The sequence below is a fragment of the Bubalus kerabau genome, chromosome 19 (genome assembly GCF_029407905.1).
Source record: "Bubalus kerabau isolate K-KA32 ecotype Philippines breed swamp buffalo chromosome 19, PCC_UOA_SB_1v2, whole genome shotgun sequence".
Classification (NCBI taxonomy): Eukaryota; Metazoa; Chordata; class Mammalia; order Artiodactyla; family Bovidae; genus Bubalus; species Bubalus kerabau.
In genome coordinates this window covers 46,347,525-46,363,844 of record NC_073642.1, presented here as the reverse complement: position 1 = coordinate 46,363,844, position 16,320 = coordinate 46,347,525, and the positions used below count along the sequence as shown (strand labels likewise).

At 34.9% G+C, this 16,320-nt stretch overlaps 1 protein-coding gene across 12 annotated transcripts in view; it reads left to right on the top strand.

The window, feature by feature from the left end:
* Nucleotides 1-16,320, top strand: part of RALGAPA1 (Ral GTPase activating protein catalytic subunit alpha 1) — a 207,685-nt gene that overhangs the window by 117,078 nt on the left and 74,287 nt on the right. For all 12 annotated transcript variants that reach the window (XR_008705596.1, XM_055556543.1, XM_055556538.1 and 9 more), the window contains 4 exons: nucleotides 1,501-1,559; nucleotides 3,829-3,937; nucleotides 5,203-5,313; nucleotides 11,260-11,328. Coding sequence is in view for 11 of the 12 variants with exons in the window: in XM_055556543.1 (XP_055412518.1) it covers nucleotides 1,501-1,559; nucleotides 3,829-3,937; nucleotides 5,203-5,313; nucleotides 11,260-11,328 (348 nt within the window). In the remaining variant the exon portion in view is untranslated. The remainder of the gene's footprint in view (nucleotides 1-1,500; nucleotides 1,560-3,828; nucleotides 3,938-5,202; nucleotides 5,314-11,259; nucleotides 11,329-16,320) is intronic.

Genomic DNA, 16,320 nt, shown 5'->3' with positions numbered 1-16,320 from the left:
TTGAAAACCTCTAATTGAAAGATTTTTAAAAAACACATTAACTATTAACTGGCCCTTCTCCCCAAATTCACACATTATCATGGTTTATAATTTTTAAAGAAGAAGCTTGCTTTTAAATGATAATTCGCAAAGTTTTGAAAAGTTTAAAAAGATGTTCATACCTTTTAGCTATTAAGTCTGCTTTAATTACCTTTATAGTGAACATATTATTGCTTTTCTAATCAGGAAAAAAAAAGCTGGCTTAAAACACAACATTCAAAAAACCAAGGTCATGTCCTCCGGTCCCATCACTTTATAGCAAATAGAAGGGGAAAAGTGGAAGCAGTAACAGATTTTATTTTCCTAGGCTCCAGAATCACTTTGGATGGTGACTGCAGCCATAAAATTAAAAAACACTCCTTGGAAGGAAAGCTGTGACAAACCTAGACAGTGTATTAAAAAGCAAAGACATCACTTTGCCAACAAAGGCCATATAGTCAAAGTTACAGTTTTTCCAGTAGTTGTGTACAGTTATGAGAGTTGAACCATAAAGAAAGCTGAGCACTGAAGAATTGATGCTTTGGAATTGTGGTGCTCTTAAGACTCTTGAGAGTCCTTTGGACTGCAAGGAAATTAAACTAGTCAATCCTAGAGGAAATCAACCCTGAATATTCATTGGAAGGACTAATGCTGACGTTGAAGCTCTAGTACTTTGGCCCTATGATGCAAAAAGTTGACTCTTTGGAAAAGACCCTGAGGCTGGGAAAGATTGAAGGCAAAAGGAGAAAAAGATGAGATGGCTGAGGATGAGATGATTAGATAGCATCACCAACTTAATAGACATGAATTTGAGCAAACTGTGGGAGATAGTGAAGGACAGGGAAGCCTGGCGTGCTGCAGTTTAAGGGGTCACAAAGAGTTGGACACGACTTAGTGACTGAACAATAGCAAAATCAGGAAAAAGTTTTTGAACATATACATTTGGTGAGAAATTTCCAAAAATATTTGTCTGCTATAACAAAATACTACAGAATGGGTAGCTTATAAGTGACCAAAATTTATCTCTTACAGTTCTAAAGGCTGAGCCCCAAATCAAGGCTCTAGCATAGTCACATTGTGGTGAAGGCCCTCTTCCTGGTTCTTAGCTTGTGCCTTCTTGCTATTTCCTCACAGAGTAAGAAGTTCTTAGGGAACTCTGTGGGAGTCTCTCTTAATCCCGTCTATAAAGGTTCCACCCTCATGGTCTAAGTACCTCCTAATACCATCATCTTCAGGGGTTGGGATTTCAACGTATGAATTTGCAAGGAGAGCACAAACATTCAGACCATACTGTTTTATTTATTTAGCTAATTTTATGAATAACATTGGAATATATAAAAATTATGTACATGAGAACAAAAATGTCTATTTTATTTCTCTGTTGTATCCCTAGTACCTAGGCTCATAGTGGCTATTTAATAAATATTTGCTGAATAAATGAATGAAATCTTAGTTATTGCTACTGTTTCTTCTTCATTTTAGGAACTTATAATCAAAACTGTGTTAAGCTCTGCAAGAGATGAGCCCTCTGGTCCTGCACGGTAAGTCAGACTTTCTTAAGACTTGGCATAACTCTTCTGTGTGTGCAGTTTTATTTTAAAAGTTAATTGAATTATTTAGCAGTCCAGGTTGTTTCAAATGCACAAAACCTATTCTGAATCACAAATTTAAATTATTTGGATGATTAAATTTTTCATTACTAACTTCCTTCAGTAAAAATAAAATCCTAGTTACCTTCTTCAGTATTTTCATCTTTTGTATCTAAAATGATTTCTTTTAATCTTATTAAAATTCATCTACTCTAGAAAATGATATTGTCTTTTCCATTATTCCACATTTTCATTTCATTTAGCTTTAACTCTAAATTTTGTGATTTTCAGTATTCTTTCCCCAGCATTTTCTGTGCTAATAATGACAACCTTCTAAGTTTACAGGGATATTCCTATAATATTGTTCTATTCAATCCTCATCACAATTCTAAGAAATTATTAGTATCATTATTCTTCCAATTTTACTAGCAAGAAACTGGCAGCATAGAAAGCTAACATTCATTAAACTTTTTTCCAAGTGCCAACCACCCTTATAAATACTTTATTACCTCACTTAATCTTTGCAGAAATTTTTATCCTCCTTTTTATAGTTGGGAGCCCAGAGAATTTTATTAATCTGCCCTATCATACAGAAAATGTAGAGCCATAATTGAAACCCTGGCAGTTTGTCTTCAGAGCCTTATTAGATGTATAAGTAATAAGTGGCGGAACTAGATTTGAACCTTAAGCTTCCGATTCTAGATTTTCTGCCCCCCTCCCCCCTTTTTTTAGTGTCATTGCCTTTCCAGTGAAAGAATATTTAAGCCTAAAACATAATTATCCAAAACAGATTTAGGAATCGTTAACAACTTGTGTTGACAGTATAGGAGAATCCCAGAAGTTGAACATTAAACATTTTCTAAACTTGTTTGCGTATAGTATTCAGAAATGTAGAGCCTTATGCCCACAGACACACACACACCCTTTTCCTATACTTTTCAGGAATGTATGGCCTTACATACATATACAACCAAAAAACAAAACTTAAATATTTGTATTCCAGTTTGTGCCTTTAGTTAGCTGCATCCATGGAGAACTTTGTTTCATTTCAGAGTTTATTTTTATTTTAGGATTACAGCTCCTTCCACTGCTAAGCCTGACACTTGGTTATTTAGGTCTGTGAATGTATAAAGTTTATGGGTAGACAAACTGAGAAAGAATGAAAGCACTAGACTGCACATAAAGACTTTCTGCAGTTTTGATAGTAAATTAGTAGCATTAGCACTGAAAGGAGGACTTTGATTCATTACGTTCAGGAAGAAAAATATTTCTGCATTGAATTGTTCTAAAATCTAGCATTATACTGAATTTAAGAATATCAGTATTGGGACATGGAAGATATATCAGAAAAACTAGAAGGAGTTGACTTATTTTTGTACCTTGAAATATTACATGTTTCATTAGAAGCTTATACTTGAACACACTAATAGAATTTTTAGTGATTCTGATCATCAGATAACTTTCTTCAAGCTGAAACTCAGTTGAAGTAGGGAACTGGAGTTTCACATTAGAAAACAAAACGAAAATTCTCCAAGTTCTGTTTCTGTTGGAATTCCTTTATAAAGTGTATAAGTTTTGTGTTCTCAGTTTGTTTTAAAGAGAATTCATAGCTAGTTATGTTAAATTTAAAAGATATGAAAGGAAAAATATCTTATTACTGCTATCAGTCAATAAAATTAGTTTCCTTTTTGAAAGCAGGTTGCATGTTTGTTTGGGAAATTGATGATATCAATTTGTCAATATGGGTTTGTTAGAAAGATCCTGTGTCTTTATCCCCACCTATGATCTTGGTAGTAAATTGTAGTTGAAAATAGGGCTTAGAACAGGAAACTCTACTCAATAGTCTGTAATAATCTATATGGGAAAAGAGCCTGAAAAAGGATGGATATATGTATATCTGAATCACTTGGCTGTACACCTGAAGTTAACACGCATTGTAAATCAACTATACTCCAATATAAAATAAAAATTAAATTAAACTTAAAAAATAAGGCTTAAAGTTTGGGGAATATGCTTTTCTCCCACTTTATCTTCCTAGGTAACAAATTGATTAATGAACAGTAATGAATTGATTAACAGTAACAAATTGATTAATTCACCTAAATTGTGCATCTTCACTCTAGGTTGGTTGGTTGGGAATATTTTGGTTGTGGTGGTGGTTTCATTTCATTTACAGGCACATCCACTTTTATTTGTATCATTACTGGTTGCCTTTTTGCAGATGTGTAGCACTTTGCAGTTTAGGTATTTGGATTTGTGAAGAATTAGTCCATGAGTCTCATCATCCTCAAATTAAGGAAGCTCTGAATGTAATTTGTGTTTCCTTAAAGGTAAGTAAGTAAATATTTAGAAGACTATATTAAGATAGTATAGAATGCATGATTATTTTTCCCCAGATGTTAATTATATCTTGTGCATTACATTATTTCCTTGATTCTGACGTTTTCCTTAGTAGTTCTCCTCTTGAATTTAGGGTATCTTAGTGATGCCCTATTTTATCTCAACTTTTTATGTATTTGGCTTTGTCCCTAAGATACATATGGATGACTGCTATAAAGGAAACCAGTCATTTAACAACATATGTAGGGCTGTTTACTGTTTCTTAATCAGTATTTTTGCAGCCTACTCCTTGATCTTTATTACCTCCTGAATTCTTAAGCTGTTCCACTTTTCGGCTTTATCATTCAAGTTAAACACCCTGTTTATGACCAGAATCAGATTTGTTCAGAAATAACAACCTGATTATTTGGAGTCTGAATGAACAAATGAATATTTTTATTAGTAAAAAGATTAGTGATATTTTTTGTTGTGTAACTTGTAATACAATATCTATATAGAACTCTAAACACACAAAATACAAAAATACTTGACAGGTATTTCTGAGTATATACTATGTTTGAGGTGCTTTGCTAGGCAGAGAAGAAATACAGAATAAAAAAGAAATGTAAATACTAGATTGAAGAGATTAATAATATCATGGCTGAAAAATATCAAAATAAGAGTAATGAAATATAAAAAGCTGAGAGAACCAAATGAATGGTGCATGTAAGCTGCTGATTCAATTCAGAGCAAGCAGAGATTACTTTGACTTAGGTACCAGAGAAGGCTTTAGAAAGAGGACACATCTAGTCACGGCTTAAAGAGCGGGTGAGATTTGTTCATAGAGAGATAAGCATAGAAGTTTGACTTTATAAGTGGGGAGTCATCTAAGATTTTTAAGCACAGAGTGTCAGCATCAGAACAGTTCAGAAGACAATTTGGAAGTATCGTATACAGTATCCCATATACTGTATATCCATATTGGAGTGGGGAAAAATGGGATAACAAGATGAGCAGTTTAGAGGCCATTCTAGAAATGAAATAAAAACTTTAATGAGGACAAATATTACAAAGAAAAAATAAAGTTAATTATATATTGGAATGTGTTATGATTTTTAATTTTGTAGGTTATATTTATCTTTCTAATATTTTAATAAACATAAATATAGAATGACAACAATAAACATGTATATACAATTAAAAATTTTTCAACAATTAGTGCATAGATAATATTGAGATTTTTTTATCATATTTCTTTTTTTTCTTATTACTACAGTTTACTAATAAAACAGTAGCCCATGTAGCTTGTAACATGCTTCATATGCTGGTTCATTATGTACCTAGACTTCAGATTTACCAGCCTGATTCTCCCTTGAAAATTATTCAAGTAAGTAATTTCTCATTTGTTTATTATGACTTGTTAAGGATTCTTATATTTGGATACCTTGAAATATAAAATTATTTAATAGTTTTCTTTAAATTTTGCATAGCTAAATAGTGGCCACTCAGGGTACATATTTGAAATACCGTAATTCATGGTAGTCCTTTTCTATATTATGTTATATTAATATATTAAGAGATTATGTGGTTGGTTTTAAATGCTATGTGAAAATTTACTATTGCTATTGTCTTTATAATGTATATTCAGTATCATTCCCTGTCTTAGGTTAGAAAACATACCATCCCTTCAGTTACCAAAATCAGAACATTATTTTGGTTCATTCCTTCCCTTTCCTCTTCTGCCAGTCATATATAAAGTGTTTTATTTCTTTCTTATTTTTTTTTAAATTCTGTGTGTTCTGTGCTTCCTGTAACACTAGATACTGTAATAGCCTTTTAAACTGGTCTCCTGGCTTCTGAGGTCATCCCTCCAAGTCATCATTCATATCGACATAACTTATGTCACTATCCTGAAGGAGAAAAAAATAATGAAACTAAAGTCTCCAAGTGGTTTTCTTTTACCTGTAAAATAAGACCCAAGTAAATCTTTAGTTGCAATTTACTTGGAAGCCCCCAGATGAGAACCCATACTATCTTTTCAGAATCATGAACAGATTCCTTTGATAAAATACCCTGTAGACTAGGCACCTGAGTCAGCTATTATTCCCTAAACATACCCTTTACTCATCTTCTTACCTAAAATGCTCTACTTTCTCTGCCCACCTCATCTTTCAGTGATTGGTTTAAACACCATCTCCTCAAAAAACAAGAATCATTATTTATTCGTTCCAACCAGAATTTATCTTTCTTATCTTTATGTTCTTATAACATTTTTAGGAAAGACAGTAATACTTATTAAGCACTTACCATGTATCAGTCATTATACTAGTCACCGTTTCATATGTTACCTCATTTAATTCATAAAAGGTCATTTGAAGAAGATCGTTATCTCTTCTTCCTCTTCTCCCTTTATATAAGATGAGAGAACTGAGGATATAGTAACTATATAAAGTCATAAGCTAAACCAGGGTAGAAACAGAGTTCAAACCCAAGTCTGTTAAATTTCAAGTCCAAGCTTTTGCCAGTCAACCATGCCACCAAGGCCCCATTGTAGCACTAAATATATTTGTGTAAAAAAATCTAAGCTTCTTTAAGACAGTGACAGTTTTTCTTGATTATTTTTTTATGCATAGGATGACTTTCATATAGAATCTCTTAAATAAATATCTGTTGAGTTTAATACAGTATTATGGTTCAGAGATTGGGTTTGAAGTTTAGACCTGGTTTAATTAACCCACGACTCTGCCATTTACTAAGTTTGTAACTATGAACAAATTACTCAGTCCTCTAAACTCTGACTTTCTTTATGTTTGCATTTGGGATAAAAATACCTACCTCAAAGAGTTGCTCTGGAAACTAAATGAGAAAATATATATAAAACACTGATACATTTTGGAATAAAAGTGATGGGACATAAATTTTAAAAAGTGTGTTGGCTGCAGCTACTGTCGTAATCATGCAGGACTTGATAACTGGATGTAAATGTGAATGTTTATATATATATATATATGTATATATAGGTATTAAAACATTTGAAATTTTTAAAACTTAAAAATTTTACTCTTTAAGACTGGTTATTCTGTTGAAAGTTAAGGTATTCTTAAAAAAAAAAAAAAGTTAAGGTATTCTTTAAGCAGATTTTTTTTTTCTCATTTGAAAGCCTCCCAATGCTTTCCTATATTTTCTTTCTCAGCTTATGTATTTTAATACTTAACTAAGTAATTCTTAGGTGTGTAGAGTTTTTGCAGATTGCCTCACTATAAATTATGGTGGCCATTGGCTACAGATAAATAGTTATACTTCACCTCTAATTGAATGAAGAAATGAAATGCTAAAATAGTAGAGGAATTCCCTAATGGCTACCTACTTGCATAGTTAGGAATAGAATCCCAGTTCTATTACCAGTATTAAGTTTTAATCTGATATATTAATTCATTCTATTAGTGAGTAAAACCTTTTATGGTGTAAATTACCTTTAGAGGAATTTTTTTACTTGAAGCACTCATTTATAAAAATATAATAGTGAATAGCGTGCAATAAAAATACAATAAGTTTACCTCAATACATTTTTAACATACACATTAAAAAATTGAATAAGATCAAGAAATTTTCAGGGTAAATGATAAAACTATATTAATATTTTGCTTTCTTTAATAAGGTCTTCTATTTCATACTTTATCAATTTTGTTCATACTATATTCAGTGTACAATATATGTTAATTTAAAAAGCCACATTATAAAAATTTTTTTTTAAGTCATATATTTGCAAGTATATATACCACAATATCCAGGAAGACAAGAGTAAATTATTTTTCCTTCACTTCATTGGGGAATAATTGATAAATATATTATATTTAAAATGTATAAAGCAATGATATTGTAGAAGGGTTACCAAGATCAAGATAATTACCATATTATTACATATTGTTAATTTTTTTTATGGTGAGAATGCTTCAGGTCTACTCTTAGCAACTTTAAGATACTATTGTATGCTTAACTGTATTTACTGTACTATGCGTTAAATCCTTAGAATTTATTATTCTTATAACTGAAAATTTGCACCCTTTGACCTCCATCTCCCCAGTTCACTAGACCTCAGCCCCTGGCAACCACCATACTATTCTGTTTCTATAAAATCAGCTTTTTTTAGATTCCACAATATTATCTTTCTCTGGCTTATTTCATTTAGCATAATACCCTCCAGGTTTTTTCGTGTTCTCACAACTGGCAGGATTTTCTTTTTTCCTATGATTTAATAATATTCAATAGTGTATGTATGTACACCACAATTTCTATATCCATTTATCTGTCAAAAGACATGTGGGCTGTTCCATATCTTGGCTATTTTGAATAATACTGCAATGAACATGAGTGTGCATATATCCCTTTGAGATACTGATTTTATTTCCTTCATATGTATACCCAGAAGTAGTATATATGGTAGTTACATTTTTAATTTTATGAGGAACCTCCATACTGTTTTCCGTAATGACTGAATCAGTTTCCATTCCCAGTAAGAGTGCATAAGGGTTCCCTTTTCTTCACATTCTTGCCAACATCGGTTCTCTCTTGTCTTTTTAAAAAATAGCCATCCTAACAAATATGAGGTGATACTTCATTGTAATTTTGATTTGCATTTTCCTGATGATTGCTGATGTTGAGTACTTTACCATGTTCTTGTTGGCCATTTATGTGTCTTTGGCAGAATGTGTCTACTCAGAATCTTTGCCCTTTTATAAATTCAGATAATTTGTTTAGCTGTTGGGTGTAGAAGTTTCTTGTATATTTTAGATATTAACCCCTTACAGATATATGGTTTGCAAATATTCTTTTCCATTCTGTAAGTTGTCTTTTCACTTTATTGATGGTTTCTTTCTCTGTGCAGAAGCTTTTGGTTTATATAGTCCCACTTGTTTATTTTTTTGTTGTTGCTTGTGCTTTAGGTATGATTTCCAAAAAATTATTACCAAGACCCATGTCACGGAGCCTTTTTCCTATGTTTTCTTCTAGAAGTTTTAAGGTTTCAAGCCTTTGTATTGAGACTTTGATCCATTTCAAGTTAGTTTTTGTGAGTGGTATAAATTAGGGGTCCAGTTTCATGCTTTTGCACATGGATACCCAGTTTTTTTCAACACCACATGTGTGTGTTCTCGGCACCCTTGTCAAAAATAGACTGTATGTGTGGGTTTATGTCTATACTTCATTCTAATGCACTGGTCTTTGTGCCTGTTTTTATGTCAGTCCCATATTTTGATTGTTGTTGTTAAGTCGTGTCCGACTCTTTGCGACCCCATGGACTGCAGCATGCCAGGCTTCCCTGTCCTTCACTATCTCCCAGAGTTTACTCAGACTCATGTCCTTTGAGTCAGGTGATACCATCCAACCATCTCATCTTTTGTTGTCCCTTTTCCTCCTGCCTGCAATCTTTCCCAGCATCAGGGTCTTTTCCAGTGAGTTGGCTCTTCTCATCAGGTGGCCAAAGTATTGAAGCTTCAGCATCAGTCCTTCAGTGAGTGTTCAGGGTTGATTTCTTCTGGGACTGACTGGTTTAATCTCCTTGCAGTCCAAGGGACTCTCAAGAATCTTTGCCAGCACCACAATTCAAAAGCATCAATTCTTCGGGGCTCAGTCTTCTTTATGGTCCAACTCTTATATCCGTACATGACTACTGGGAAAACCATGACTTTGACTGTATGGACTTTTGTCGGTAAAGTGATGTCTGTGCTTTATAATATGCTGCCTGGGTTTGTCATAGCTTTCCTTCCAAGAAGCAAGCATCTTTTAATTCCATGGCTGCAGTCACTGTCCACAGTGATTTTGGAGCCCAAGAAAAAAGTCTTTCACTGCTTCTACTTTTTCCCCTTCTGTTGGCTATGAAGTGATGGGACCAGATGCCATGATCTTAGGTTTTTGAGTGTTGAGCCTCAAGCAAGCTTTTTCACTCTCCTGTTTCACATTCATCAAGACACTTGTTAGTTCCTCTTCACTTTTTGCCGTTAGAGTAGTATCATATGCATATCTGAGGTTGTTGATATTTCTCCTGTCAATCTTGATTCCAGCTTGTGACTCATCAGCCCGACATCTTATATGATGTACTCTGCATATAATTTAAATAAGCAGGATGACAGTATACAGCCTTGCTGTACTCCTTTCCCAATTTTGAACCCATCAGTTGTTCCATGTCCGTGTTCCATATTTTGATTGCTCGAGCTTTATAATAAAACTTGAAATCAGGGAGTGTGATGCCTCCTGCTTTGTTCTTTTTTCTCAAGATTGCTTTGGCTCTTTGGTTTTGGAGGGGTGGGTAGAATTCCATTCAAATTTTATGATATTTTAGGATAGTTCTCTCTAATTCTGAGAAAAATGCCACTGGAATTTTGATAGGTATTACACTGAATTTGAGTACTGTGAACAATTAAACTGTTAATTCTTCCAGTCTGTAGCATGGAATATCTTTCCATTTATTTGTCTTCTTCAGTTTCATTCACTAGTGTCTTCCAATTTTCCGTATATAGGTCTTTCACCTCCTTGGTTAAATTTATTCCTGAGTATTTTATTGACTTTGATGCTATTCTAAATTAATTTCTCTTTGTGATAGTTTATTGTTGGTGTATAGAAATGCAACTGGATTTTGTGTGTTGATTTTTGCATCCTGCAACTCTACTGAATTCACTTGTGAGTTCTAATCTAATAGGGTTGTTTTTGTGGAATGTTTAGGATCATGTCATGTACAAATTGAAATAATTTTATTTCTTCCTTTCAGATTTGGATGCTTTTTATTTCTTTCTCTTGCCTAATTGGTGTGGTAGGACTTCCCATACTGTGTGGAATAGAAATGACAGTTAAGAGCATCCTTGTCTTGTTCCCAACTTTAGAGGAAAGGACATTAACTTTTTACCTTCAGATATGTTGTTAGCTTCAGGCTTGTCCTATATGGAGTTTATTATGTTAAAATATATTGCTTCTTAACTTGTTGAGCAAAGCAGATGTCTTCAATAATAAATTACCTGTGGTTTTTATATGTCATTTTGCTTATCTGTATCTTCTGATATTACTTGTATATTTATACATATTGATTCAAGAATTGAATCTATATGAAAACCATTTATAGTTAAGAGAGCATATATAACTTTGGTTCTGTACATTAAGATTGTAAATGTTTGATAGTTAGTATACTTGAAAAACTGACCTATTAAAAATTACTTTGAAATAACAATATATTTTGGCTTAAACTTTCAACAATGTATTTTCTATCACTTTATTAGCATTAGTGTTTGTTTTAAGATACAGCATTAGTTTGACATATTTTGAGCTTTTTTTTAATTTCTTACAGATTCTAATAGCCACTATTACCCATCTTTTGCCAAGTACAGAAGCATCATCTTATGAAATGGACAAGAGGGTAACTTAAATTTGTTTTTATATTTAACAATGTGATTATCTAGTAAAATATTTATATTTTTAAACTGTGAAGGTATTTATATATTTATGTGGGACACAATCTTACATTAATTATAATATGACATATAGCTTTCCATTTAAGTATAACTAAATTATATTTTTAGTTCATATTTCAAATTAATCATGGTCATTTGATAAAGTCTTTAAATTTTAGGGTTGTAAGGAACTTGGGAGGGTTCTGCCCATTTTATTTTTTTTAGTTGTTATGATCTTATTTATGCTTGAAAGTTATTAATTGTGAGGAATTCATTCTTAAGGAAGCCGTGCATTTTTATATAACTATTACTGATAGGAAGTAAAGAAATTTCCATTAGGGAGAGTTCATATAATGTATAAAAGTATGACGCTTTGGAGAAGACATACCCTTTGGCCATCAAAAAGTTCTACAAGATTGTATTTACCTCAGTAAATTTATTATGAAGTGAAGTGAAGTTGCTCAGTCGTGTCCGACTCTTTGCGACCCCATGAACTGTAGCCTACCAGGCTCCTCTGTCCATGGGATTTTCCAGGCAATAGTCCTGGAGTGGATTGCCATTTCCTTCTCCAGGGGATCTTCCCAACCCAGGGATCGAACCCTGATCTCCCGCATTGTAGACAGATGCTTTACAGATGCTTCCCTGGTCTGAGCCACCAGGGAAGCCAAAAATTTATTATGAGATTCCTTTAATTATTTCAAATATTGTACTTATCAGTCTAAAGTTTCTATTTGATATCTCTTTATAGTTTTCATGTCTTTCCTGAAATTCTGCATGATTTCATCAGTTATCTCCATTTTCTTTCATAGATTTTTAACATATGTATTATAATTAAAGTTCTAGTTTCTAAATTCAGTATCTGGATTATTGATGAGTCTGTTTCCATTGAACTTTTTTCCTGAAGACTATAGGTTCCACTTTGCTGTTGTTTCATATGTCTGTTAATTTTTTGCACATAGCTTGTTATAGAGACCCTAGATATGTGCTGACCAAATGGTAGCTACTTACCATGTGTGACTTTCAGATCAGTTCAGATCAGATCAGATCAGTCACTCAGTCGTGTCCGACTCTTTGCGACCCCATGAACCGCAGCACGCCAGGCCTCCCTGTCCATCACCGCCTCCCGGAGTTCACTCAGACTCAGGTCCATCGAGTCAGTGATGCCATCTAGCCATCTCATCCTCTGTCGTCCCCTTCTCCTCCTGCCCCCAATCCCTCCCAGCATCAGAGTCTTTTCCAATGAGCCAGCTCTTCGCATGAGGTGGCCAAAGTACTGGAGTTTCAGCTTTAGCATCATTACTTCCAAAGAAATCCCAGGGCTGATCTCCTTCAGAATGGACTGGTTGGATCTCCTTGCAGTCCAAGGGATTCTCAAGAGTCTTCTCCAACACCACAGTTCAAAAGCATCAATTCTTCGGCGCTCAGCCTTCTTCACAGTCCAACTCTCACATCCATACATGACCACAGGAAAAACCATAGCCTTGACTAGACGAACCTTTGTTGGCAAAGTAATGTCTCTGCTTTTGAATATGCTATCTAGGTTGGTCATAACTTTCCTTCCAAGGAGTAAGCGTCTTTTAACTTCATGGCTGCAGTCACCATCTGCAGTGATTTTGGAGCCCCACCCCCAAAAAAGTCTGACACTGTTTCCACTGTTTCCCCATCTATTTCCCATGAAGTGATGGGACCAGATGCCATGATCTTCGTTTTCTGAATGTTGAGCTTTAAGCCAACTTTTTCACTCTCCACTTTCACTTTCATCAAGAGGCTTTTTAGTTCCTCTTCACTTTCTGCCATAAGGGTGGTGTCATCTGCATATCTGAGGTTATTGATATTTCTCCCGGCAATCTTGATTCCATCTTGTGTTTCTTCCAGTCCAGCGTTTCTCATGATATACTCTGCATAGAAGTTAAATAAATAGGGTGACAATATACAGCCTTGACAAATTCCTTTTCCTATTTGGAATCAGTCTGTTGTTCCATGTCCAGTTCTGTTGCTTCCTGATCTGCATACAAATTTCTCAAGAGGCAGATCAGGTGGTCTGGTATTCCCCTCTCTTTCAGAATTTTCCACAGTTCATTGTGATCCACACAGTCAAAGGCTTTGGCATAGTCAAGAAAGCAGAAATAGATGCTTTTCTGGAACTCTCTTGCTTTTTCATGATCCAGCGGATGTTGGCAATTTGATTTCTGGTTCCTCTGCCCTTTCTAAAACCAGCTTGAACATCAGGAAGTTCACGGTTCACATATTGCTGAAGCCTTGCTTGGAGAATTTTGAGCATTACTTTCCTAGCATGTGAGATGAGTGCAGTTGTGCGGTGGTTTGAGCATTCTTTGGCATTGCCTTTCTTTGGGATTGGAATGAAAACTGACCTTTTCCAGTCCTGTGGCCACTGCTGAGTTTTCCAAATTTGCTGGCATATTGAGTGCAGCACTTTCACAGCTTAATGTGTGACTTTACATAAAATTAAATTGAACATTTACATGAAAATTTTAATTCCTTGTTTGTACTAGCCACATTTCAAGTGCTTAGTAGCCACATGGGCTAATATATACCATTTCCATCATTGCACAAAGTTCTATCAGACAGTGCTCCTCTAGATCCTGTTAATTTTCTCTGAAAATTATTCCTTCCAGTTTTCACATCCCAATCTTGAATTCTCTTCTCCAAATCTCAATGTTATGATTTCTTAATCATATTGTGTTGAAATCTCATGTATTCTGCCCATTGTTTACAGAACTCTGCAGTTATAATTATGTTTCTGGACCTATTCTCAATTATTTTCTTCTGTGGGGTTGTGGTTGTTTAGTTGCTAAATCATGTCCGACTCTTTTCAACTGCAGCACGCCAGGCTACTCTTTCACTATCTCCCAGAGTTTGGTCAAATTCATGTCCATTGAGTCAGTGATGCTTTTTAACATTTTTTGGTCTCTCCTATTGTCTTCCATAACGCTAACTTCATGAGTTTACCTAAGAATTTTTTATCCTTCCTCTTTGTACGTATTTTAAAACTCATTTGATCGTATTATCTAATGATTGATAAATACATTCTTCCTCATCTTTAAAAGACCCTGTTACTCCATTTTTAGGCAGGAGTCCTTCATTTTAGTGTCTTAAACTATGGTCAAGAATTCCAAATCCAATTTGTGAACTATATCTGGGTCACTAATTAGCCACCTCCTTCTTTATCATTTTGTCTTCCAAAGGCCTAGCTGGTCATAAGAAAAAGCTCCACTACCAGGTTTTTGTTCCCCGCCTAGTTTATTCACTAAAACATTTATTGATCACAAAATATGTCTGTGGTATTCTGCTTGGAGCTAGTTAAACAGACATAAATAAGATGGTCCCTGCTCTCATGGATTTTGAAGATTAGAGAGGCAAGTGAAGCAATCCAGTATAGTAAGTGCTTACTGTAAAAAGTAGAAAAATGTATATGATACAAGGTAGAGGAGGAAATAATTAACTATCAAGGCAGGAGAACTTGTTTTAAGGGCACAATTGCTTAAAGATGAATGGGGTCTTCTACATAAATGGAAACAAGTAGAGTCAGAGAGTTATTCCAAGTGGAGGGAATAGCATGAGTAAAATCATGTGTACAATGTCATGATGTGTTATGGGAAGACAGTTGTTAGTCGGTCAGTCAGTTATGGCCAACTCTTTGTGACCCCATGGACTGCAGCACGCCAGGCTTCCCTGTCCTTTATTGTCTCCCAGACTTCACTCAACCCCATGTTCATTGATTCGGTGATGCCATCCAACCATCTTGTCCTCTGTCATCCCCTTCTCCTCCTGCCTTTAATCTTCCCCAGCATCAGGCTCTTTTCTAATGAGTCAGCTCTTCGCATCAGGTGGCCAAGGTATTGGAGCTTCAACTTCAGCATCAGTCTTTCCAATGAATATTCAGGGTCAGTTTCCTTTCGGATTGACTGATTTCATCTCCTTGCAGTCCAAGGGACTCTTAAGAGTCTTCTTCAACACCACAGTTCGAAAACATCAATTCTTTGGCATTCAGCTTTCTTTATAGTCCAACTCTCACATCCATACGTGACTGCTGGAAAAACCATAGCTTTAATTATATGGACCTTTGTTGGCAAAGTAATGTCTCTTCTTTTTAATGCACTGTCTGCTGCTGCTGCTAAGTCGCTTCAGTCGTGTCCGACTCTGCGGCCCCAGAGACAACAGCCCACCAGGCACCCCCGTCCCTGGGACTCTCCAGGGAAGAACACTGGAGTGGGTTGCCATTTCCTTCTCCAATGCATGAAAGTGAAAAGTGAAAGAGAAGTCGCTCAGTCGTGTCCAACTCCTAGCGACCCCATGGAGTGCAGCCTACCAGGCTCCTCCGTCCATGGGATTTTCCAGGCAAAAGTACTGGAGTGAGTTGCTATTGCCTTCTCCAAATGTCTAGGTTTGTTATAACTTTTTTTCCAAGGAGCAAGCATCTTTTAATGTTATGGGAAGATATAATGTTATGGGAAGGCAATTATTTCCATATTATAGGACATGAAATGCATGATTCAAGGTTGGGAAATTAGGCATTAGACATAGAATAGGGTCAGAATTCTACATTAAGAACCTTGGACTTTTGAGAGAGTTGTTTTTTTGAAAGTGACTTTTTGGAAAGGTTTTTTTTGTTTGTTTGTTTGTTTTTTAATTTTTTAACTTTACAATATTGTATTGGTTTTACCATATATCAACATGAATCTGCCACAGGTATACATGTGTTCCCCATCCTGAACCCTCCTCCCTCCTCCCTCCCCATACCATCCCTCTGGGTCGTCCCAGTGCACCAGCCCCAAGCATCCAGTTTTAATATGCAACAAAATGCCAGATATGTGAGAGATCACTTAAAAACGAGTGAAAGTCAAAAGGAATAATACAGTAATTGTTAATTACAGTAATCTCCATGAGAATTTATAATGTTCTGAAATAAAGCTAAAGGAATAAAGGTAAATATTGAC